Raw genomic sequence first — 25,006 nt, 5'->3', positions numbered from 1 at the left:
AAGAAAGAGATGGAGGGGTACAAAAACACAGAGAAGAGAAGTGAGACCAGTAAAGGAGGAGTTGGGGAGAAGCAGCCCAGCCTTGGGAGGCTTGCAGCAAACAGCACCACCTGTTGGCACAAACACACATCATACCATGCCATGTGAGTGTAAGGGTGGGGTGTGGGTCCACCAGACTCACTCATACCTTGCAGTGTGTGGTACTGACAGGGATTCCGATATTGGAAGCCAACACAACAGTGAGAGCTGAAGCCAGCTCTATAGTGAATCCACTGTGAAGAGGAGGAGGGGGAGGGGGAAGGGGGGTAGAGAGACATCCTTAACTGTCAGTGACCTGCCTTTCTACATAATCAAACACACAGGCCTTCACAGGCACTCACACACACAGGCCTTCACAGAAGTAATATCTCCCTCCCTCTCTCGGTCTCTCTCACACACACACACACAGTCTCTCACACACACACACACACACACAGACAGACACACACACAGGCCTTCCGATGAGTCACATACTCTCACACAGTAACTAGTGCTGAGCGATTAACTGACATTTCGGCCTTTCTTTGGTTATTAAACAACTAACTGACCGTCGGTTCCATTACTTAAATTTCATTTAGTAAAATTTTTTGTGAGCCCAACGTGCCGTTTCTCTAGAGAGAAATCAAATAATTCACAACAGAAATCAAGTCAAGAACTACGTGGGACGCTGGACTGAAGGGAGTTGTAGTTTTCATTAAGCAAATATTCAACCTAGTTCAGCTCAGAAACTTGGTAATTAACTACAATCCCATAATCCATTGCGCCAGTTTTTTTCAGTCTCGGATGGAGAGGAATCTGAGAGGAAGAGGCGAAGTGAGAGCTTTCACTCTCGCCAAAATCTTTCCAAAATTAGCCCAATGCGTTTCTATGGGTTGATTTTGGACCTAAGTTTGTCGCCCGTCTTCCCGCCTTTGGGACAACGACTCACATTGTTAGGACGGAGACATGAGCATCTCCTCATTATATACAGATCTCTGGATGGATACACTTTTACGCCTGCTACATTAGGTTAGATACACACAGACCGCATGAGAGATGAATCTACACAACGATGAGAGGGACAGACAGTTGGTGAAAGTATGCCTTATCTACTTTAATGAACTAGTACAATGATTTAATCAGACAGCTCTGCAGCGTACTTAGGCAGGCTAGCCTGGGTTAATAGGATGACTAAAGACAGGACAGTACGGGGAGCACAGAGATAACCTAGATGATCTGGCTGGCTGATACTGCCTGAGCAGAGATGAGATGATGACATTAAGGAATTAACATGAATAAAGTCATGAAATAAAAACTAAGTAATATACACGACTTAAATATTATTTAATTGTCATTTTCTAAAATGTTTTCTATTGATGTCTACCCACTGTGGACCTGACAGAGACAAAGGAATATTTTCAATGTGATGGCAATTGAATGTTCACTATTTTGACTTTGGAATTTCCATTAAAAAGCTATATTTCATAACGCATTTAATGTAAATAACAATAAAATTCAAAACCGAAATAGAAAACTGTGATTATTTTTTAAAGAACCGAACCAACCTCAAAAAGCACTAAATCGTTCAGCACTAACAGTAACATAATATAACCTTTTAAAAGAGTCTTCCGTTTAGAACTTCCACTTCAAGGAGACATGCAACATACACAGGACACGTCTACATGCAACATACACAGGACACGTCTACATGCAACATACACAGGACACGTCTACATGCAACATACACAGGACACGTCTACATGCGACATACACAGGACACGTCTACATGCAACATACACAGGACACGTCTACATGCAACATACACAGGACACGTCTACATGCAACATACACAGGACACGTCTACATGCAACATACACAGGACACGTCTACATGCGACATACACAGGACACGTCTACATGCAACATACACAGGACACGTCTACATGCGACATACACAGGACACGTCTACATGCAACATACACAGGACACGTCTACATGCGACATACACAGGACACGTCTACATGCGACATACACAGGACACGTCTACATGCAACATACACAGGACACGTCTACATGCGACATACACAGGACACGTCTACATGCAACATACACAGGACACGTCTACATGCGACATACACAGGACACGTCTACATGCGACATACACAGGACACGTCTACATGCGACATACACAGGACACGTCTACATGCGACATACACAGGACACGTCTACATGCAACATACACAGGACACGTCTACATGCGACATACACAGGACACGTCTACATGCGACATACACAGGACACGTCTACATGCAACATACACAGGACACGTCTACATGCAACATACACAGGACACGTCTACATGCAACATACACAGGACACGTCTACATGCAACATACACAGGACACGTCAGTGGCTCAAACCACTGAATCACTGCTTATTTCAAAACGACTGAATCACTGCTTATTTCAAACTACTGATTCACTGCTTATTTCAAAACGACTGAATCACTGCTTATTTCAAAACGACTGATTCACTGCTTATTTCAAAACGACTGATTCACTGCTTATTTCAAAACGACTGATTCACTGCTTATTTCAAACGACTGATTCACTGCTTATTTCAAACGACTGATTCACTGCTTATTTCAAACGACTGATTCACTGCTTATTTCAAAACGACTGATTCACTGCTTATTTCAAACAATTGAATCACTGCTTATTTCAAACAATTGATTCACTGCTTATTTCAAAACGACTGATTCACTGCTTATTTCAAAACGACTGATTCACTGCTTATTTCAAACGACTGATTCACTGCTTATTTCAAACGACTGATTCACTGCTTATTTCAAACGACTGATTCACTGCTTATTTCAAAACGACTGATTCACTGCTTATTTCAAACAATTGAATCACTGCTTATTTCAAACAATTGAATCACTGCTTATTTCAAATGACTGAATCACTGCTTATTTCAAAACGACTGAATCACTGCTTATTTCAAAACGACTGATTCACTGCTTATTTCAAAACGACTGATTCACTGCTTATTTCAAAACGACTGATTCACTGCTTATTTCAAAACGACTGATTCACTGCTTATTTCAAACGACTGATTCACTGCTTATTTCAAACGACTGATTCACTGCTTATTTCAAACGACTGAATCACTGCTTATTTCAAACGACTGAATCACTGCTTATTTCAAATGACTGAATCACTGCTTATTTCAAAACGACTGAATCACTGCTTATTTCAAACGACTGATTCACTGCTTATTTCAAAACGACTGATTCACTGCTCAAACAAATTTCACACACGTTAATTAAAACAGACATTAGGTCCCGGGAATGGAAGCCACTATCCTGGAGTTATAAGTGCTATACTCTACCAACTGAGCTACAAAGGAGCACAAAACACACACATCAAAGCACGCACACACCACACACACACACACACACACACACCACACACACACCACACACACACACACACACACACACACACACACAGTGAGGAGACAGGAAGATGCATGGTAATGGCCACTAGAGGAAGGAGAGTCTTTAGAGAGTTCGAGAACCACAGCTAATTGTCCTTTATCCCCAGCAGACAGGCTGGCGGCTGATGGAGGAGACGGGTGTGAGAACAGGGGAGGAGAGGGGGAACAAATAAAACAAGAGGGCAAGAGAGAACAGGCAGTCTTTGTGAAAGAGAATGTGTTCTTAACTGACTTGCCTAGTGAAATAAAGGTTCAATATAGAGCAAGAGAGGCAGGGAGCGAGAGAGAGACAGAGAGAGACAGATAGATAGCTAGAGGGGGGAGAGAGAGCGAGATGGCTAGAGGGGGAGAGAGAGCGAGGGCTAGAGGGGGGAGAGAGAGAGAGGGCTAGAGGGGGGAGAGAGAGAGAGAGGGCTAGAGGGGGGAGAGAGAGAGAGATGGCTAGAGGGGGGAGAGAGAGAGAGAGCTAGAGGGGGGAGAGAGAGAGAGGGCTAGAGGGGGGAGAGAGAGAGAGGGCTAGAGGGGGGAGAGAGAGAGAGAGGGCTAGAGGGGGGAGAGAGAGAGAGATGGCTAGAGGGGGGAGAGAGAGAGAGAGCTAGAGGGGGGAGAGAGAGAGAGGGCTAGAGGGGGAGAGAGAGAGAGAGGGCTAGAGGGGGAGAGAGAGCGAGGGCTAGAGGGGGGAGAGAGAGAGAGAGCTAGAGGGGGGAGAGAGAGAGAGGGCTAGAGGGGGGAGAGAGAGAGAGAGGGCTAGAGGGGGGAGAGAGAGAGAGAGGGCTAGAGGGGGGAGAGAGAGAGAGATGGCTAGAGGGGGGAGAGAGAGAGAGAGCTAGAGGGGGGAGAGAGAGAGAGAGGGCTAGAGGGGGGAGAGAGAGAGAGATGGCTAGAGGGGGGAGAGAGAGAGGGCTAGAGGGGGGAGAGAGAGAGAGGGGGCTAGAGGGGGGAGAGAGAGCGAGATGGCTAGAGGGGGGAGAGAGAGAGGGGGCTAGAGGGGGGAGAGAGAGAGAGGGGGCTAGAGGGGGGAGAGAGAGAGAGAGGGGGCTAGAGGGGGCTAGAGGGGGGAGAGAGAGCGAGATGGCTAGAGGGGGGAGAGAGAGACGGCTAGAGGGGGGAGAGAGAGAGAGGGGGCTAGAGGGGGGAGAGAGAGACTGCTAGAGGGGGGAGAGAGAGAGAGGGGGCTAGAGGGGGGAGAGAGAGACGGCTAGAGGGGGGAGAGAGAGAGAGGGGGCTAGAGGGGGGAGAGAGAGACGGCTAGAGGGGGAGAGAGAGAGAGGGCCAGATGGGGGAGAGAGAGAGAGATGGCTAGAGGGGGGAGAGAGAGACGGCTAGAGGGGGGAGAGAGAGAGAGGGGGCTAGAGGGGGGAGAGAGAGCGAGATGGCTAGAGGGGGGAGAGAGAGCGAGATGGCTAGAGGGGGGAGAGAGAGCGAGATGGCTAGAGGGGGGAGAGAGAGCGAGATGGCTAGAGGGGGGAGAGAGAGCGAGATGGCTAGAGGGGGGAGAGAGAGCGAGGGCTAGATGGGGGAGAGAGAGAGAGGGCCAGATGGGGGAGAGAGAGAGAGATGGCTAGAGGGGGGAGAGAGAGAGGGCTAGAGGGGGAGAGAGAGAGAGGGGGCTAGAGGGGGGAGAGAGAGCGAGATGGCTAGAGGGGGGAGAGAGAGAGAGATGGCTAGAGGGGGGAGAGAGAGAGGGCTAGAGGGGGGAGAGAGAGCGAGGGCTAGATGGGGGAGAGAGAGAGGGCTAGAGGGGGGAGAGAGAGCGAGATGGCTAGAGGGGGAGAGAGAGAGGAATAGAGGGGGGAGAGAGAGCGAGGGCTAGATGGGGGAGAGAGAGAGGGCTAGAGGGGGGAGAGAGAGAGAGAGCTAGATGGGGGAGAGAGAGAGGGCTAGAGGGGGGAGAGAGAGAGAGATGGCTAGAGGGGAGAGAGAGAGCGAGGGCTAGATGGGGGAGAGAGAGAGGGCTAGAGGGGGGAGAGAGAGAGAGAGGGCTAGAGGGGAGAGAGAGAGAGATGGCTAGATGGGGGAGAGAGAGAGGGCTAGAGGGGGGAGAGAGAGAGAGAGGGCTAGAGGGGAGAGAGAGAGAGATGGCTAGAGGGGAGAGAGAGAGAGATGGCTAGAGGGGGGAGAGAGAGAGAGGGGGCTAGAGGGGGAGAGAGAGAGAGAGGGCTAGAGGGGGGAGAGAGAGAGAGAGGGCTAGAGGGGGGAGAGAGAGATGGCTAGAGGGGGGAGAGAGAGAGAGAGGGCTAGAGGGGGGAGAGAGAGAGGGCTAGAGGGGGGAGAGAGAGAGAGGGGGCTAGAGGGGGAGAGAGAGAGAGAGGGGGCTAGAGGGGGGAGAGAGAGAGCGGGCTAGAGGGGGGAGAGAGAGAGAGAGGGCTAGAGGGGGGAGAGAGAGAGAGAGGGCTAGAGGGGGGAGAGAGAGAGAGAGGGCTAGATGGGGGAGAGAGAGAGAGATGGCTAGAGGGGGGAGAGAGAGAGGGCTAGAGGGGGGAGAGAGAGAGAGGGGGCTAGAGGGGGAGAGAGAGAGAGAGGGGGCTAGAGGGGGAGAGAGAGAGAGAGGGCTAGAGGGGGAGAGAGAGAGAGACAGAGAGAGAGAGGGCTAGAGGGGGGAGAGAGAGAGAGAGGGCTAGAGGGGGGAGAGAGAGAGAGGGGGCTAGAGGGGGGAGAGAGAGAGAGAGGGCTAGAGGGGGGAGAGAGAGAGAGAGGGCTAGATGGGGGAGAGAGAGAGAGATGGCTAGAGGGGGGAGAGAGAGAGGGCTAGAGGGGGGAGAGAGAGAGAGGGGGCTAGAGGGGGGAGAGAGAGAGAGGGCTAGAGGGGGGAGAGAGAGAGAGAGGGCTAGAGGGGGAGAGAGAGAGAGAGGGCTAGAGGGGGGAGAGAGAGAGAGATGGCTAGAGGGGGGAGAGAGAGAGAGGGCTAGAGGGGGGAGAGAGAGAGAGAGGGCTAGAGGGGGGAGAGAGAGAGAGGGCTAGAGGGGGGAGAGAGAGAGAGGGCTAGAGGGGGGAGAGAGAATGAGCTCACTGTGATAAAGTGAAGAGAAGAGAAGCAGAGAGAAAGATAGAAATAAGAAAGGAACAGATAAGAGGGAGAGAGAGAAAGAGGGGTAGTGATAGAGGGGTAGTGATAGAGAGAGAGAAAGAGGGGTAGTGATAGAGGGAGAGAGAAAGAGGGGTAGTGATAGAGGGAGAGAGAAAGAGGGGTAGTGATAGAGGGAGAGAGAAAGAGGGGTAGTGATAGAGCGAGAGAGAGAGGGGGAGAGAGAGATTGAAAGTCTGGCTGGCATCCCTCTGCGGACTAGAGGCCAGACTCCCACTGCGGTGTTCCCTTTCCCAGAATGCAACACCATTGGCCCACTTCCTGCAGCTCTGTGATGTTCTTGCCAGGCCACCCCATCCTGTTTGATCTGCGAGGACCAGGGCACATTCTATACTCTACTAATTAGTGGGGAGAAGAGAAGAGAGAGAGAGAGAGAGACGGGGGTGGGGGGGTAAGGAGAGAGAGAGAGAGAGAGAGAGAGAGAGGGGGGGGGGGGGGGGGGGGGGGGACAGAGATGGCAAGGGAGCAAGCGAGACAGGAAGAGAAACAGAGAGAGAAAGAGAGAGAGGGGTGACAGAGATGGCGAGGGAGAAAGCGAGACAGGAACAGAAACAGAGAGGGAAAGACGGGAGACAGAGATGGCGAGGGAGCAAGCGAGAGAGAGCGAGAGCGAGAGAGAGGGAAAGAGGGGAGACAGAGATGGCGAGGGAGCAAGCGAGAGAGAGAGAGAGAGGAGACAGAGATGGCGAGGGAGCAAGCGAAACAGGAAGAGAAACAGAGAGCGAGAGAGATGGAGGACTAAGGCTGCTGAGCTCTGTGCTCCTTTAGGGAATAACACAAAGGGTTAAATCAGTTTGGCCCCACTCTGCTAGGTGGGTTAAGGAACCGTGTGTCTGTCTGTCCGTGGGTCACAGTGAGGTTAACATGAGCCCTGCTCTGCTGCTTCATGTTGCTGGGTAGACAAGGAATAGACACACACTTGTTTACTGTCGACTACAGAGAATCCTGGAGCAGGTTCTAGTGAGGTGGGTAGGGTTCTAAGAAGCAGGGTTCTAGTGAGTTGGGTAGGGTTCTAAGAAGCAGGGTTCTAGTGAGGTGGGTAGGGTTCTAAGAAGCAGGGTTCTAGTGAGGTGGGTAGGGTTCTAAGAAGCAGGGTTCTAGTGAGTTGGGTAGGGTTCTAAGAAGCAGGGATCTAGTGAGTTGGGTAGGGTTCTAAGAAGCAGGGTTCTAGTGAGGTGGGTAGGGTTCTAAAAAGCAGGGTTCTAGTGAGGTGGGTAGGGTTCTAAGAAGCAGGGTTCTAGTGAGGTGGGTAGGGTTCTAAGAAGCAGGGTTCTAGTGAGTTGGGTAGGGTTCTAAGAAGCAGGGTTCTAGTGAGTTGGGTAGGGTTCTAAGAAGCAGGGTTCTAGTGAGGTGGGTAGGGTTCTAAAAAGCAGGGTTCTAGTGAGGTGGGTAGGGTTCTAAGAAGCAGGGTTCTAGTGAGTTGGGAAGGGTTCTAAGAAGCAGGGTTCTAGTGAGGTGGGTAGGGTTCTAAAAAGCAGGGTTCTAGTGAGGTGGGTAGGGTTCTAAGAAGCAGGGTTCTAGTGAGGTGAATATGGTTCTAAGAAGCAGGGTTCTAGTGAGGTGGGTAGGGTTCTAGTGAGGTGGGTAGGGTTCTAATAAACAGGGTTCTAGTGAGGTGAATAGGGTTCTAAGAAGCAGAACTAGGATCAATCCCTCAGTAGGGTTCTATTGAGGATCTAGAGCAGGGATGGGCAACCGCCCCCTTTTGTAGGCCTGCAGTCCAATTCCAATAATAATAGAATATACAAGGTGCAATTTAGAAATGTTGTGCATCAGCAGTCACTCAATTAGTCCATGTCAGCTAAAATGTTTCAGATTGGTAAATTAGTCTAGCGGCCAGCTATCTAAACTTTAGTAAGCATGATCGAATTACCAACCAGGGTGGGGCCCATTGATCATCAGTTGTCATATTAAACAGATGTGGGTCCACAGACCCACGAGCCACTGCGGTCTCTAATGACGGGTTCTGTTGCCCATCCCTGATCTAGAGGGTTCTAGAGTAGAGGGGTTCTAGTGAGGATCAGGACTATAGAGCAGAGAAGGTTCTAGCGGTTCGGTAGTGTTGTTTGAGTGGTTCAGTTCAGAAGAGAAAGGGTTCATGCAGACTCATCAAGCGGACAGGCAGACAGACAGCAGACAGACAGCAGGCAGGCAGACAGACGGACAGGCAGACAGACAGCAGGCAGGCAGACAGACAGACAGACAGACAGACGGACAGGCAGACAGACAGCAGGCAGACAGGCAGCAGGCAGACAGCAGGCAGACAGACAGCAGGCAAGCAGACAGCAGGCAGGCAGGCAGGCAGGCAGACAGACAGACAGACAGGCAGCAGGCAGGCAGGCAGACAGACAGACAGCAGACAGCAGGCAGGCAGACAGCAGGCAGGCAGACAGACGGCAGACAGACGGCAGACAGACGGCAGACAGACGGCAGACAGACGGCAGACAGACAGACGGCAGGCAGGCAGGCAGACAGACGGCAGGCAGGCAGGCAGACAGACAGCAGGCAGACAGCAGGCAGACAGTAAAGTGTATGAAGTGGAAGCCTATGAGTTTGTTTGTTCATTCCACCCTATATCAATCTGGGACTTCGTGTCCACTATGCAAGTATGTGTATGCATTTACATGTCTGGGATTTCGTATAGCCTACATACAGGTAACTGCCAAGAAAAGGAAACACCAACACAGTGTCTTAACAGGGCGTTGGGCCACCACCACCAGCCAGAACAGCTTCCATGCTCCTTGGCATAGATTCTACAAGTGTCTGGAACTCTATTGGAGGGATGCGAAACCATTCTTCCACCAGAAATTCCATCATTTGGTGTTTTGTTGATGGAAGACGCTGTCTCAGGCGCCGCTCCAGAATCTCCCATTAGTGTTGAATTGGGTTGAGATCTGGTGACTGAGACTAACACACACCCGTTAAACCCCCTCTTTCAAAGTCACTGAGTTCTAGTGCTGAACGATTAACTGAAATTGCAGTTATTTTTTTGGTTTTTAAAAAAACGAATTGACTGACATCTGTTCAATTATTTGAAATCCATTTAGTTCTTTTTTTCTTCTTCTGTGAGCTCAATGTGCACATCCCAGTTTCTCTAGAGATAAATCACATCCAGTTTGAACGATGTAGTTGGGAGTTGTAGTTTCCAACAGGCCAATATTCTACATAGTTTAGGACATAAAACGTGGTAATTAACCACAATGCCCATAATCCATTGCGCATCTACTTGTCTGTGTTTCTTTGATGCCTGCTACGGAAGAGACAGAAGAATGAGCAATCGTGAGGGGATATAGAGAGCAGCTGTTGCTTAGCAAGGTACCTCTACCTGAAAATACATGATCTAAGTGATTGATAGTTGGTATTCAGCAGTCATAAAAGTCTGCCTTATTTAATTTAAAGAACTACTAAAATAGTGATTTAGTCAGACAGCAGCTCTGTAGAGATGAGATGATGACTTGGAATGAAATAATAAAGTCATCAGATAAAACAAATGTAATTTACACAACAACTGAAACGATTTTATTAAAGTAAAGTAATGTGAATAACTGATGGTTAATAAGTGATCAGCAGTAATGGACAGTCACTACCATCATGGGACTTTTATTAATGGTTTTATTCTATGTTGTTACAGCATTCAACCCACATAATCTAAACCAAAATCTATACCGTGATCATTTTTTAAATAATCGAACTGAAACTGAAACGACCTCAAACAGCACTAATCACTCAGCACTACTGAAATCTCTTCTAGCCAAAATAACGGGAACTGGGCATTTTTATACATGACCCTAGGCATTGCATAATTACCTCAGGAACCACACCTGTGTGGAAGCACCTGCATTCAATTTACATTATTTTGGCAGTTACCTGTACGTAATGTATGTGTGTACATCCTACCACCTGCCCATCCTACCACCTGCCCATCCTACCACCTGCCCATCCTACCACCTGCCCATCCTACCACCCTCCCATCCTACCACATGCCCATCCTACCACCTGCCCATCCTACCACCTACCACCTGCCCATCCTACCACCTGCCCATCCTACCACCTGCCCATCCTACCACCCTCCCATCCTACCACCTGCCCATCCTACCACCTGCCCATCCTACCACCCTCCCATCCTACCACCCTCCCATCCTACCACCTGCCCATCCTACCACATGCCCATCCTACCACCTGCCCATCCTACCACCCGCCCATCCTACCACCTACCACCTGCCCATCCTACCACCTGCCCATCCTACCACCTACCACCTGCCCATCCTACCACCTGCCCATCCTACCACCCGCCCATCCTACCACCTGCCCATCCTACCACCTACCCATCCTGCCCATCCTACCACCTACCACCTGCCCATCCTACCACCTGCCCATCCTACCACCTGCCCATCCTACCACCTGCCCATCCTACCACCTGCCCATCCTACCACCTGCCCATCCTACCACCTACCACCCTCCCATCCTACCACCTGCCCATCCTACCACCCTCCCACCTGCCCATCCTACCACCCTACCACCTGCCCATCCTACCACCAACCCATCCTCCCCATCCTACCACCACCCCCTACCAATCCTACCACCTACCACCCTCCCACCTGCCCATCCTACCACCTGCCCATCCTACCACCTACCACCTGCCCATCCTACCACCTACCACCTGCCCATCCTACCACCTACCACCTGCCCATCCTACCACCTGCCCATCCTACCACCTACCACCTGCCCATCCTACCACCTACCACCTGCCCATCCTACCACCAACCCATCCTCCCCATCCTACCACCTGCCCATCCTACCACCTGCCCATCCTACCACCTACCAATCCTACCACCTGCCCATCCTACCACCTACCACCTCCCCATCCTACCACCTGCCCATCCTACCACCTCCCCATCCTACCATCTACCACCTGCCCATCCTACCACCTACCACCTGCCCATCCTACCACCAACCCATCCTCCCCATCCTACCACCTGCCCATCCTACCACCTGCCCATCCTACCACCTACCACCTGCCCATCCTACCACCTGCCCATCCTACCACCTCCCCATCCTACCATCTACCACCTGCCCATCCTACCACCTACCACCTGCCCATCCTACCACCAACCCATCCTCCCCATCCTACCACCTGCCCATCCTACCACATGCCCATCCTACCACCTACCAATCCTACCACCTGCCCATCCTACCACCTACCACCTCCCCATCCTACCACCTGCCCATCCTACCACCTCCCCATCCTACCATCTACCACCTGCCCATCCTACCACCTACCACCTGCCCATCCTACCACCAACCCATCCTCCCCATCCTACCACCTGCCCATCCTACCACCTGCCCATCCTACCACCTACCACCTGCCCATCCTACCACCTGCCCATCCTACCACCTCCCCATCCTACCATCTACCACCTGCCCATCCTACCACCTACCACCTGCCCATCCTACCACCAACCCATCCTCCCCATCCTACCACCTGCCCATCCTACCACCTGCCCATCCTACCACCTACCACCTGCCCATCCTACCACCTGCCCATCCTACCACCTACCACCTCCCCATCCTACCACCTGCCCATCCTACCACCTGCCCATCCTACCACCTACCACCTGCCCATCCTACCACCTCCCCATCCTACCATCTACCACCTGCCCATCCTACCACCTACCACCTGCCCATCCTACCACCTGCCCATCCTACCACCTGCCCATCCTACCACCTGCCCATCCTACCACCTGCCCATCCTACCACCTGCCCATCCTACCACCTCCCCATCCTACCATCTACCACCTGCCCATCCTACCACCTGCCCATCCTACCACCTGCCCATCCTACCACCTCCCCATCCTACCACCTACCCATCCGACCACCTGCCCATCCTACCACCTACCACCCTCCCATCCTACCACCTCCCCATCCTACCACCTACCACCCTACCACATGCCCATTCTACCACCAACCCATCCTCCCCATCCTACCACCTCCCCCTACCAATCCTACCACCTACCACACTCCCATCCTACCACCTCCCCCCTCCCATCTACTACCTGCCCATCCTACCACCCTACCACCCTCCCAATCCTACCACCTCCCCATCCTCCCACCTCCCCATCCTCCCCATCTACCCAGTCACATGCAGCCCTCCCTCCTCTCTCTCACCTGGAAGGTGTGATGGGAGTGAGATCCTTGCCCATGGTCTGGATCACCCGGCGCCCCCACACCCACAGGCCGCAGCAGATTCCCACGCCCCCGTAGAACAGCAGCCAGATAGGGGTGGCAGCGTCCTGCATCACCCCGCCTTGTTCATAGATCATCCACAGCGCCACCAACGGGCCGATGGCGTTACTGCGGGGATGGGTAGTTGTGTAAATAACATGTTGAATGTCCACCATTGTTCCTGTTCCCAAGAAGGGTAACTGAACTACACTGAACAAAAATTGTCACAGGCCGGCTCATAGCCTGTGGCAAAAATTAGGGACATGAACAACAGGTATAGGCCAATCAAAAGGTTCTTTATTGTAAACCAAAAACTATTAACTTTAAACAAAGAAAAAGGAATGAGGTGTGGAAATGTCATAATGTAGGGTGTAGGTAAGGTGCATGAATCTGTGTGTGTGTGAACATGACTGAGTGGAAACTAAGTACACCTATAAAGGAACAAACAAACCAGGATCATACCTGGAGGAGCAGAGAGAGAGAGAGAGAGAGAGAGAGAGAGAGAGAGAGAGAGAGAGAGAGAGAGAGAGAGAGAGAGAGAGAGAGAGAGAGAGAGAGAGAGAGAGAGAGAGAGAGAGAGAGAGAGAGAGAGAGAGAGAGAGAGAGAGAGAGAGAGAGAGAGAGAGAGAGAGAGAGAGAGAGAGAGAGAGAGAGAGAGAGAGAGAGAGAGAGAGAGAGAGATTCAAACAGGTGCAGTTAATACAGGTAATGAGTGGAGAACAGGAGGGCTTCTTAAAGAAAAACTAACAGGTCTGTGAGAGCCGGAATTCTTACTGGTTGGTAGGTGATCAAATACTTAAATCATGCAATAAAATCCAAATTAATTACTTAAAAATCATACAATGTGATTTTCTGGATTTTCTGTGATTTTCTGGTTTAGATTCCGTCTCTCACAGTTGAAGTGTACCTATGATAAAAATTACAGACCTCTACATGCTTTGTAAGTTGGAAAACCTGCAAAATCGGCAGTGTATCAAATACTTGTTCTCCCCACTGTGTGTGTGTGTGTGTGTATATATACAGTGGGGGAAAAAAAGTATTTAGTCAGCCACCAATTGTGCAAGTTCTCCCACTTAAAAAGATGAGAGAGGCCTGTAATTTTCATCATAGGTACACGTCAACTATGACAGACAAAATGAGAATTTTCTTCTCCAGAAAATCACATTGTAGGATTTTTAATTTATTTATTTGCAAATTATGGTGGAAAATAAGTATTTGGTCAATAACAAAAGTTTCTCAATACTTTGTTATATACCCTTTGTTGGCAATGACACAGGTCAAACGTTTTCTGTAAGTCTTCACAAGGTTTTCACACACTGTTGCTGGTATTTTGGCCCATTCCTCCATGCAGATCTCCTCTAGAGCAGTGATGTATTGGGGCTGTCGCTGGGCAACACGGACTTTCAACTCCCTCCAAAGATTTTCTATGGGGTTGAGATTGGCTAGGCCACTCCAGGACCTTGAAATGCTTCTTACGAAGCCACTCCTTCGTTGCCCGGGCGGTGTGTTTGGGATCATTGTCATGCTGAAAGACCCAGCCACGTTTCATCTTCAATGCCCTTGCTGATGGAAGGAGGTTTTCACTCAAAATCTCACGATACATGGCCCCATTCATTCTTTCCTTTACACGGATCAGTCGTCCTGGTCCCTTTGCAGAAAAACAGCCCCAAAGCATGATGTTTCCACCCCCATGCTTCACAGTAGGTATGGTGTTCTTTGGATGCAACTCAGCATTCTTTGTCCTCCAAACACAACGAGTTGAGTTTTTACCAAAAAGTTCTATTTTGGTTTCATCTGACCATATGACATTCTCCCAATCCTCTTCTGGATCATCCAAATGCACTCTAGCAAACTTCAGACGGGCCTGGACATGTACTGGCTTAAGCAGGGGGACACGTCTGTCACTGCAGGATTTGAGTCCCTGGCGGCGTAGTGTGTTACTGATGGTAGGCGTTGTTACTTTGGTCCCAGCTCTCTGCAGGTCATTCACTAGGTCCCCCCGTGTGGTTCTGGGATTTTTGCTCACCATTCTTGTGATCATTTTGACCCCACGGGGTGAGATCTTGCGTGGAGCCCCAGATCGAGGGAGATTATCAGTGGTCTTGTATGTCTTCCATTTCCTAATAATTGCTCCCACAGTTGATTTCTTCAAACCAAGCTGCTTACCTATTGCAGATTCAGTCTTCCCAGCCTGGTGCAGGTCTACAATTTTGTTTCTGGTGTCCTTTGACAGCTCTTTGGTCTTGGCCATAGTGGAGTTTGGAGTGTGACTGTTTGAGGTTGTGGACAGGTGTCTTTTATACTGATAACAAGTTCAAACAGGTGCCATTAATACAGGTAATGAGTGGAGGACAGAGGAGCCTCTTAAAGAAGAAGTTACAGGTCTGTGAGAGCCAGAAATCTTGCTTGTTTGTAGGTGACCAAATACTTATTTTCCACCATAATTTGCAAATAAATTCATTAAAAATCCTATAATGTGATTTTCTGGATTTTTTTTCTCTCAATTTGTCTGTCATAGTTGACGTGTACCTATGATGAAAATTACAGGCCTCTCTCTCATCTTTTTAAGTGGGAGAACTTGCACAATTGGTGGCTGACTAAATACTTTTTTTCCCCACTGTATATATATATATACATACATACATACATACATACATACATACATACACACACACACACACACTACCGTTAAACAGTTTGGGGTCACTTAGAAATGTCCTTGTTTTCGAAAGAAAAGCAAATTTTTTGTCCATTAAAATAACATCAAATTGATCAGAAATACAGTGTAGACATTGTTAATGTTGTAAATGGCTATTGTAGTTGGAAATGGCTGTTTTTTTATGGAATATCTACATAGGCGTACAGAGGCCCATTATCAGCAACCATCAGTCCTGTGTTCCAATGGCACGTTGTGTTTGCTAATCCAAGTTTATCATTTTAAAAGGCTAATTGATCATTAGAAAACCCTTTTGCAATTATGTTTTTTTTTTTTATAGGGGGTAGATCAGCTTTTTTGCAATTATGTTAGCACAGCTGAAAACTGTTGTGCTGATTAAAGAAGCAATAAAACGGGCCTTCTTGAGACTAGTTGAGTATCTGGAGCATCAGCAATTGTGGGTTCGATTACAGGCTCAAAATGGCCAGAAACAAATAACTTTCTTCTGAAACTCGTCAGTCTATTCTTGTTCTGAGAAATGAAGGCTATTCCATGCGATTAATTGCCAAGAAACTGAAGATCTCGTACAACGCTGTGTACTACTCCCTTCACAGAACAGCGCAAACTGTCTCTAACCAGAATAGAAAGAGGAGTAGGAGGCCCCGGTGCACAACTGAGCAAGAGGACAAATACATTAGTGTCGAGTTTGAGAAACAGACGCCTCACAGGTCCTCAACTGGCAGCTTCATTAAATAGTACCCGCAAAACACCAGCCTCAACGTCAACAGTGAAGAGGCGACTCCGGGATGCTGACCTTCTAGGCAGAGTTGCAAAGAAAAAGAAAGCCATATCTCAGACTGGCCAATAAAAATAAAAGATTAAGATGGGCAGTCTGAGATATGGCTTTTTCTTTGCAACTCCGCCTAGAAGGTCAGCATCCCATGTGTCAGGGAGGTGACCAAGAACCCAATGGTCACTCTGACAGAGCTCTAGAGTTCCTCTGTGGAGATGGGAGAACCTTCCAGAAGGACAACCATCTCTGCAGCACTCCACCAATCAGGCCTTTATGGTAGAGTGACCAGACGGAAGCCACTCCTCAGTAAAAGGCACATAACAGCCCGCATGGAGTTTGCCAAAAGGCACCTAAAGACTCTCAGGCCATGAGAAACAAGATTCTCTGGTCTGATGAAACCAAGATTGAACTCTTTGGCCTGAATGACAAGCGTCACGTCTGGAGGAAACCTAGCACCATCTCTACGGTGAAGCATGGTGGTGGCAGCATCATGCTGTGGGGATGTTTTTCAGCGGCAGGGACTGGGAGACTGGTCAGGATCGAGGGAAAGATGAACTGAGCAAAGTACAGAGAGATCCTTGATGAAAACCTGCTCCAGAGCGCTCAGGACCTCAGACTGGGGCGAAGGTTCACCTTCCAACAGGACAATGACCCTAAGCACACAGCCAAGACATGCAGGAGTGGCTTCGGGACAAGTCTCTGAATGTCCTTGAGTGGCCCAGCCAGAGCCCGGACTTGAACCCGATCAAACATCAGTGGAGAGACCTGAAAATAGCTGTGCAGCAACGCTCCCCATCCAACCTGACAGAGCTTGGGAGGATCTGCAGAGAAGAATGGGAGAAAATCCCCAAATACAGGTGTGCCAAGCTTGTAACATCATACCCAAGAAGACCCGAGGCTGTAATCGCTGCCAAAGGTGCTTAAACAAGTATTGAGTAAAGGGTCTGAATACTTATGTAAATGTGATATTTCCGTTTTTTATTTTTTTAAATAAATTAGCGAAAGTCTAAAAACCTGTTTTTGCTTCGTCATTGAGGTATTGATGAGGAAAAAATACAATTTAATCAATTTTAGAATAACGCTATAACAATCTATACAATTGAGCACACAGTCATGCAATCTCCATAGACAAACATTGGCAGTAGAATGGCCTTACTGAAGAGCTCAGTGACTTTCAACGTGGCACCGTCATAGGATGCCACCTTTCCAACAAGTCAGTTTGTCAAATTTCTGCCCTGCAAGAGCTGCCCCCCGGTCAACTGTAAGTGCTGTTATTGTGAAGTGGAAACGTCAACATTGGCTCAGCCGCGACGTCGTAGGCCACACCGCCGAGTGCTGAAGCGCGTAAAAATCGTCTGTCCTCGGTTGCAACACTCACTACCGAGTGCCAAGCGTCGGCTGGAGTGGTGTAAAGCTCGCCGCCATTGGACTCTGGAGCAGTGAAAACGCGTTCTCTGGAGTGAAGAATCACGCTTCACCATCTGGCAGTCCGACGGACGAATTTGGATTTGGCGGATGCCAGGAGAACGCTACCTGCCCCAATGAATAGTGCCAACTGTATAGTTTGGTGGAGGAGGAATAATGGTCTGGTGCTGTTTTTTAAGGTTCGAGCTAGGCCCCTTAGTTCCAGTGAAGGAAAATCTTAATGCTACAGCATACAATGACATTTTAGATGATTCTGTGCTTCCAACATTGTGGCAACAGTTTGGGGAAGGCCCTTTCGTGTTTCAGCATGACAATGCCCCCGTGCACAAAGCGAGGTCCATACAGGAATGGTTTGTCGAGATCGGAATGGAAGAACTTGACTGGCCTGCAAAGAGCCCTGACCTCAACCCCATCGAACACCTTTGGGTTGAATTGGAACACCGACTGCGAGCGAGCCAGGCCTAATCGCCCAACATCAGTGCCCGACCTCACTAATGCTCTTGTGGCTGAATGGAAGCAAGTCCCCGCAGCAATGTTCCAACATCTAGTGGAAAGCCTTCCCAGAAGAGTGGAGGCTGTTATAGCAGCAAAGGGGAGACCAACTCCATATTAATGCCCATGATTTGGAATTTGACATTCGACGAGTAGGTGTCCACGTACTTTTGGTCTTGTAGTGTATATATTAATACTCCAGAATCCGACATTGCTCGTCCTAATATTTCTAGATTTCTTAATTCCATTCTTTTACTTTTAGATTTGTGGGTATTATTAGATATAACTGCACTGTTGGAGCTAGGAACACAAGCATTTCGCTACACCCGCAATAACATCTACTAATTATGTTTGTGCGACCAACACAATTTGATTTGATTCGATTTTTTGAATAACTCACTATAACTTCTAGTTTTGTGGATAACATATGACATGGTAGTTGTGTTATGATGAATGGTAGTTACTGCAGTGGGAGAGGGAAATCACTTTCAGGTAGTTTCCTTTCTGTTTGAGACTAGTTTGATGGATTATAAGGCGAATGTTGGGCTGGTAAAGGTTGTACATGTGTGAATAACATAAAATCTGAAATGGTGTTAATGTTGAGAGGTCGTCTTTACATTTACATTTGACATTTTAGTCATTTAGCAGACGCTCTTATCCAGAGCGACTTACAGGAGCAATTAGGGTTAAGTGCCTTGCTCAGGGCACATCGACAGATTTTTCACCTAGTCGGCTCCGGGATTAGAACCAGCGACCTTTTGGTTACTGGCACAACGCTCTTAACCACTAAGCTACCTGTCTTGTCAGCTGTAGAGTTGCAAAATTCAGGAAACTCAAAATTCCAACAACAGCAATCCAGCTGTGGAGAAACAAATTCTGGAAAAAACTTTGTGAATTTTGAGAAAGTTTCCTAAATGTCTAATCCCTAGTCAGACGGGGAGCAGGGGAAGGCACCCACCTGACGTCGTTGCCTCCGTGAGCGAAGGATCCGAAGCACGCGGTGAGGATCTGCAGGAAGTGGAAGAGCAGGTAGACGGTCGGCTTGTCCTTCTCCCCCTCGTCCTCTTCCGCCGAGTCATCCAGCGGGACGGGAGCCCCTGGCGCCGCTGCCTCCTCGCCCCCCCCCAGGTCAGACGCCAGCTTCATCTCCACGCCGCCCTCCTCCGCCTCGATCTCGGCCTCCGCCACGGCATTACAGTACGACGAGTAGCTATCGTAACGGACCCTCTTCTTGGTGTAGGACACGCTCCCCGACCTCTCCCCCTCACCCACCAGCTTCTCGCTGTCCTCTCGGGCCTCCCGGGACTCGGAGCGGAGCAGCGGCTGGACCGGCATGCCACAGATGGCAGCCGTGTAGCAGGTGTAGCTGTTGTTGCGGCGCAGCAGACGGTAGTTGTTGTCTGGCGTGGGGGCGGAGCGGTCGTCCTCCATCCGTCCCAGGTGGATCTTGTGGAGCAGGTCTTTGTAGAGACCGGAGTCCTTGTGGACCGTGTGGTACACCTGGCCGTCGCTGCGCATGTGTTCCCCGCCGAAGGTGAAGCTGCCATTGGACAGTGGGGACTTGGACATGGACAGGGTGCCGTTGGTCATGGAGTGGGTCCGCCCTGAGGAGGAGAGGAGGGGGGTGAGTTTTACAACACTAACTAATACTATATTACAGTAAATGTATCATAGACATACTAAACTAATACTATTATACTATATGTATGGAGGTCTGGTCTGGGGAGCAGAGGAATAAATAAGAAATACTACCATACTATATTAAATCTACCACACTATATTAAATCTACTTCACTATAAAATCTAGGTTTAGCAGAGGTCATGGAGTGGGTCTGGCCTGGGTAGCAGGAGGAATGAGCTTTACAGAACTGCTCTGGTCTGGTCTAAAATCAGAGGTGGTTTGGTGGTAAAGTACTCTTGTGTGATGAGTAGCTAAGATTGTGATGGACCCCCAAATGACATGGGTGAAAACCCAGTGGCTCAGCCTCTCCTGTCTCTATACTGACCGTACATCTGAAACCTGAAGACTTGTATTAGCTCCCCGGCAGTTAATGCCTAGGCGTTTAGCTCAGCGGGCCAACTGACCGTAGACCCGTCCGTTGGGTAGGACGGTGCCTCCATTGGCCAGGCTGTTGAGCTCTCCGGTGGACTCTCCTCCTCTCCGTGACTCTCCCCCGGTACCACCGGTTAACGGCAGCACGGCGTCGTCCGTCCCCTTGGCGCCCGGTAGCTCCTTCAACGCGGGAAGCTCCTCCTCTTCCTCTGGGATCTGATCTAACGACTCGTCTGAGATACGGGACAGGGCAGCGTGCTCCTTCTTTATGCGACCTGACCGGGGGACACAGGGACAACATCGTTACACACACACACACACACACACACACACACGTTTCCCCCACTGCTAAATCGCAGTCGCACTCCCAAAAATATAATTTAAAAAAACAATAAATAAATACAATTGTTTAGAAGGGAAAAAAATGTGGGACGGTAAAACATTTTCAGTGTACATTCAAACAACTATAACCAGATATATAAAGTTTGTAGAAAAGATAAAGGAGCCATTTATTTTTTAATAAGATCATCTTTGATAACTAACAAATCACTAAAATAAAAAATAGACAATGTAAAATTCCAAACGACGTCATGGCATTGTTGATTTTGTTATAATGTTTGAGTCACTGAGACAGCATAAGAACACGGCATAAGGTGTAGGATTGCAGGAAATTAGCTTTAAAACTGCAACATTTTGTGTCTGCGGCCAAGAGGAAGGCATCTGGTGGGCCACGCCCACTACTCAATGTCACATAAATATATAGCTGGCGTTCAGGTACTGAGTCACTGCCACTGTCAGTGGAACTGTAGGGAGATCTCGCTCACAGGCCACGGTCGTGTTCATTAAGCATCAAACTGAAGATAACGGTCTGAAACGGAACAAAAAACAGGGAGGTACTAACTGAACTCGTCCAATAAGAAACACTTGTTTTCCTTTTCAGTAGCAGAACGTTTGTGTCCTCTAAAGAACAGCACCCTGGTTAGAACTAACAGGCCCGCTTCACTGATACCCTCCAGCCTAGAGAGCTGTCTCAGACCACGGTCGTGTTTAGTGGGCAAAGTTTAAGAATACAGTCTGAAACTGAGACCACAGTACTAGCTAGTTCCCTGATACCCACTGGAAGAATACAGTCTGAAACAGAGACCACAGTACTACCTAGTTCCCTGATACCCACTGGAAGAATACAGTCTGAAACAGAGACCACAGTACTAGCTAGTTCCCTGATACCCACTGGAAGAATACAGTCTGAAACAGAGACCACAGTACTAGCTAGTTCCCTGATACCCACTGGAAGAATACAGTCTGAAACAGAGACCACAGTACTAGCTAGTTCCCTGATACCCACTGGAAGAATACAGTCTGAAACAGAGACCACAGTACTAGCTAGTTCCCTGATACCCACTGGAAGAATACAATCTGAAACAGAGACCACAGTACTACCTAGTTCCCTGATACCCACTGGACCGTGGTATTAGGCTCATAATGGAGCTTCATGGAGCTTACCCAAGGATTACAGATTTCAAACTGGTGGCTTACCTTACCCTTCGGACACAGGCCAAATAAATAGCAACCTAACCTGAGCAGAAAACAAACTTTATATTATGTCTATGAAGAGGATCCTTTGACTTTTGCTTATTAAAATTATTTTCTTTCAAAACATCCAAGCCCATTCAAAATGTCCAGGAATCAAATATAAAGTGCTATCCCTCCTCAGTAACCCTCAACCCTAACCATTTTACATTTCAATTTTAGTCATTTAGCAGACGCTCTTATCCAGTAGTGATTGCATACATTTTCGTACTGGTCCCCCGTGGGAATTGAACCCACTATCCTGGCGTTGCAAGTGCCATGCTCTACCAACTGAGTCACACAGGTCCTAACCTTAACCAAACAAAACCTTAACCAAACAAAACCTTAACCAAACAAAACCTTAACCAAACAAAACCCTAATCAAACAAAACCCTAATCAAACAAAACCTTAACCAAACAAAACCTTAACCAAAAAAAACCTTAACCAAACAAAACCCTAACCAAACAAAACCTTAACCAAACAAAACCTTAACCAAACAAAACCTTAACCAAACAAAACCTTAACCAAACAAAACCCTAACCAAACAAAACCTTAACCAAACAAAACCTTAACCAAACAAAAATCCTAACCTTACCACCAAAAAACAGACCCAATTCCATAATTGTACCTGAATTTCCCGAACCAACCAGAACCTTTAAATAGCTTACTCTTTCTAGCTAGCTGGGGTTCAGGGTGGGTTTAAAACGTTTCCTTTGGCAAGCGGTGATGAAAGTACACACGTCGGCTGGCAGAAGCTGTTTGGTTTCAGAAAGAGCAGGCCTGGCTGGGGCAGCGACGGGACGGGGGGACGGGGGACGGGGGACGGGGGACGGGGGACGGGGGGGGGGGGGGGGGGCAAGCTGGCTCTGTAGCAGGGTCTTTTGTCTGTCCTGGTTCAGTCAGTCTGGGAGTCCAGAGGGCTTTGAAGGCGGCGTGAGAAACTGACACACACAGCTTTCAAAATACTTCCAGGCAGTGGAGGCTCCTCAGAGGAGGAAGGGGAGGACCAGTGGTGGGGGAGAAAAAAAAAGTACTCAATTGTCATACTTGAGTAAAAGTAAAAGATACCTTAAAAGAAAATGACTCAAGTAAAAGTCACCCAGTAAAATACTACTTGAGTAAAAGTAAAAGATACCTTAAAAGAAAATGAGTCAAGTAAAATCACCCAGTAAAATACTACTTGAGTAAAAGTCTAAAACTATTTGGTTTTAAATATAGTATCAAAAGTACAAGTATAAATCATTTAAAAATCCTTATATTAAGCAAACGGCACCATTTTTTATTTATTTATTTTTTACAGATAGCCAGGGGCACGCTCCAACACTCAGACATCATTTACAAACAAAGCATGTGTGTTTAGTGAGTCCGCCAGATCAGAGGCAGTAGGGATGACCAGGGATGTTCTGTTGATATGTGCGTGAATTGGACCGTCTTCCTGTCCTGCTAAGGTTTGAAAATGTAACTAGTATTTTTGGGTGTCAGGGAAAATGTATGTAGTGAAGTAAAAGTTGTCAAAAATATAAATAGCAAAGTGCAGATACCCAACAAAAACTACTTAAGCAGTACTTTAAAGTATTTTTACACCACTGGGTGTAAATTTACATCCTGCTCAGTAAATTTCATAACAATAAAAATAATGAAACATTAAAAAAGTTATCCTTTATAGATAAAACTATACTAAATATATTCACGTCACCAAATAACTGATTAAAACACATTGTTTTGCAATGAAGGCCTACAAAAGCCTCAACTCCACCCTCAAGGGCAGTGGTTCCTAAACTTTTTCACTTGGGCCATCATTGGGGAATAATCAAACGGGCTAAAAAACGTTAGCTGACATGGGCTAGTTGATCTGGACCATTCTGACAAGTTATAAATAGTTATCTAAGGTCTGCAGTGACTGGCATGACAGGAAAACTGCCGATGCACTATCCAATGTTGAATTTGCACCATGTGCAATCTACAATTACAACTTTTAAGAGTAGGTTGAAAGCCCGACTGAGTGGGTGATCAGGGGGTGTATTCATTCCACCGATTCTGTTGCAAAACGTTTCCTTAAAACGGAAGCAAACGGAACGAAACGGAGAGGGACCTACCTGAATTTCTCCAATAGAAACATGTTTTAGTTGCAAAACAGAACGTTTTGCAGCTGTTGGACTGATGATTACACCCCCAGATCAGCTACAGTTGAAGTCGGAAGTTTACATACACTTTAGCCAGATACATTTAAACTCAGTTTTTCACAATTCCTGACATTTAATCCTAGTAAAAACTCCCTGTCTTAGGTCAGTTAGGAGCACCACTTTATTTTAAGAATGTGAAATGTCAGAATAATAGTAGAGAATGATTTATTTCAGCTTTTATTTATTTCATCACATTCCCAGTGGGTCAGAAGTTTACATACACTCAATTAGTATTTGGTAGCATTGCTTTTAAATTGTTTAACTTGGGTCAAACGTTTCAGGTAGGCTTGCACAAGCTTCCCACAAAAAGTTGGGTGAATTTTGGCCCATTCCTCCTGACAGAGCTGGTGTAACGGAGTCAGGTTTGTAGGCCTCCTTGCTCGCACATGCTTTTTCTGTTCTGCCCACAAATGTTCTATAGGATTGAGGTCAGGGCTTTGTGATTGCCATTCCAATACCTTGACTTTGTTGTCCTTAAGCCATTTTGCCACAACTTTGGAAGTATGCTTGGGGTCAATGTCCATTTGGAATACCCATTTGCGACCAAGCTTTAACTTCCTGACTGATGTCTTGAGATGTTGCTTCAATATATCCACATAATTTTCCTTCCTCATGATGCCATTATTTTGTGAAGTACACCAGTACACAACTTTTTTTCTGAGGTCTTGGCTGATTTCTTTTGATCTTCCCATGATGTCAAGCAAAGAGGCACTGAGTTTGAAGGTAGGCCTTGAAATACATCCACACAGGTACACCTCCAATTGACTCAAATTATGTCGATTAGCCTACCAGAAGCTTCTAAAGCCATGAAATCATTTTCTGGAATTTTCCAAGCTGTTTAAAGGCACAGTCAACTTTTTGTATGTAAACTTCTGACCCACTGGAATTGTGATACAGTGAATTATAAGTGAAATAATCTGTCTGTAAACAATTGTTGGAAAAATTACTTGTGTCATGCACAAAGTAGATGTCCTAACCACATGCCAAAACTATAGTTTGTTAACAAGAAATA

General features: G+C 47.9%; 1 protein-coding gene across 2 annotated transcripts in view; it reads right to left on the bottom strand.

Moving 5' to 3' along the window:
• The window catches only part of LOC311144306 (sodium-dependent phosphate transporter 2-like), a 107,697-nt gene that overhangs the window by 4,787 nt on the left and 77,904 nt on the right, over positions 1-25,006 (bottom strand). For both annotated transcript variants that reach the window (XM_084180337.1, XM_084180338.1), the window contains 4 exons: positions 20,274-20,516; positions 19,147-19,792; positions 12,766-12,951; positions 188-272 (listed from right to left, as the gene is read on the bottom strand). In XM_084180337.1, coding sequence (XP_084036463.1) covers positions 188-272; positions 12,766-12,951; positions 19,147-19,792; positions 20,274-20,516 — 1,160 coding nt within the window. The remainder of the gene's footprint in view (positions 1-187; positions 273-12,765; positions 12,952-19,146; positions 19,793-20,273; positions 20,517-25,006) is intronic.

This window comes from Coregonus lavaretus, assembly GCF_964263955.1.
Source record: "Coregonus lavaretus genome assembly, chromosome: 17".
NCBI classification, from domain to species: domain Eukaryota; kingdom Metazoa; phylum Chordata; class Actinopteri; order Salmoniformes; family Salmonidae; genus Coregonus; species Coregonus lavaretus.
The sequence above is the reverse complement of the archived record's forward strand: the minus strand, read 5'-3'. Positions and strand labels throughout refer to the sequence as shown.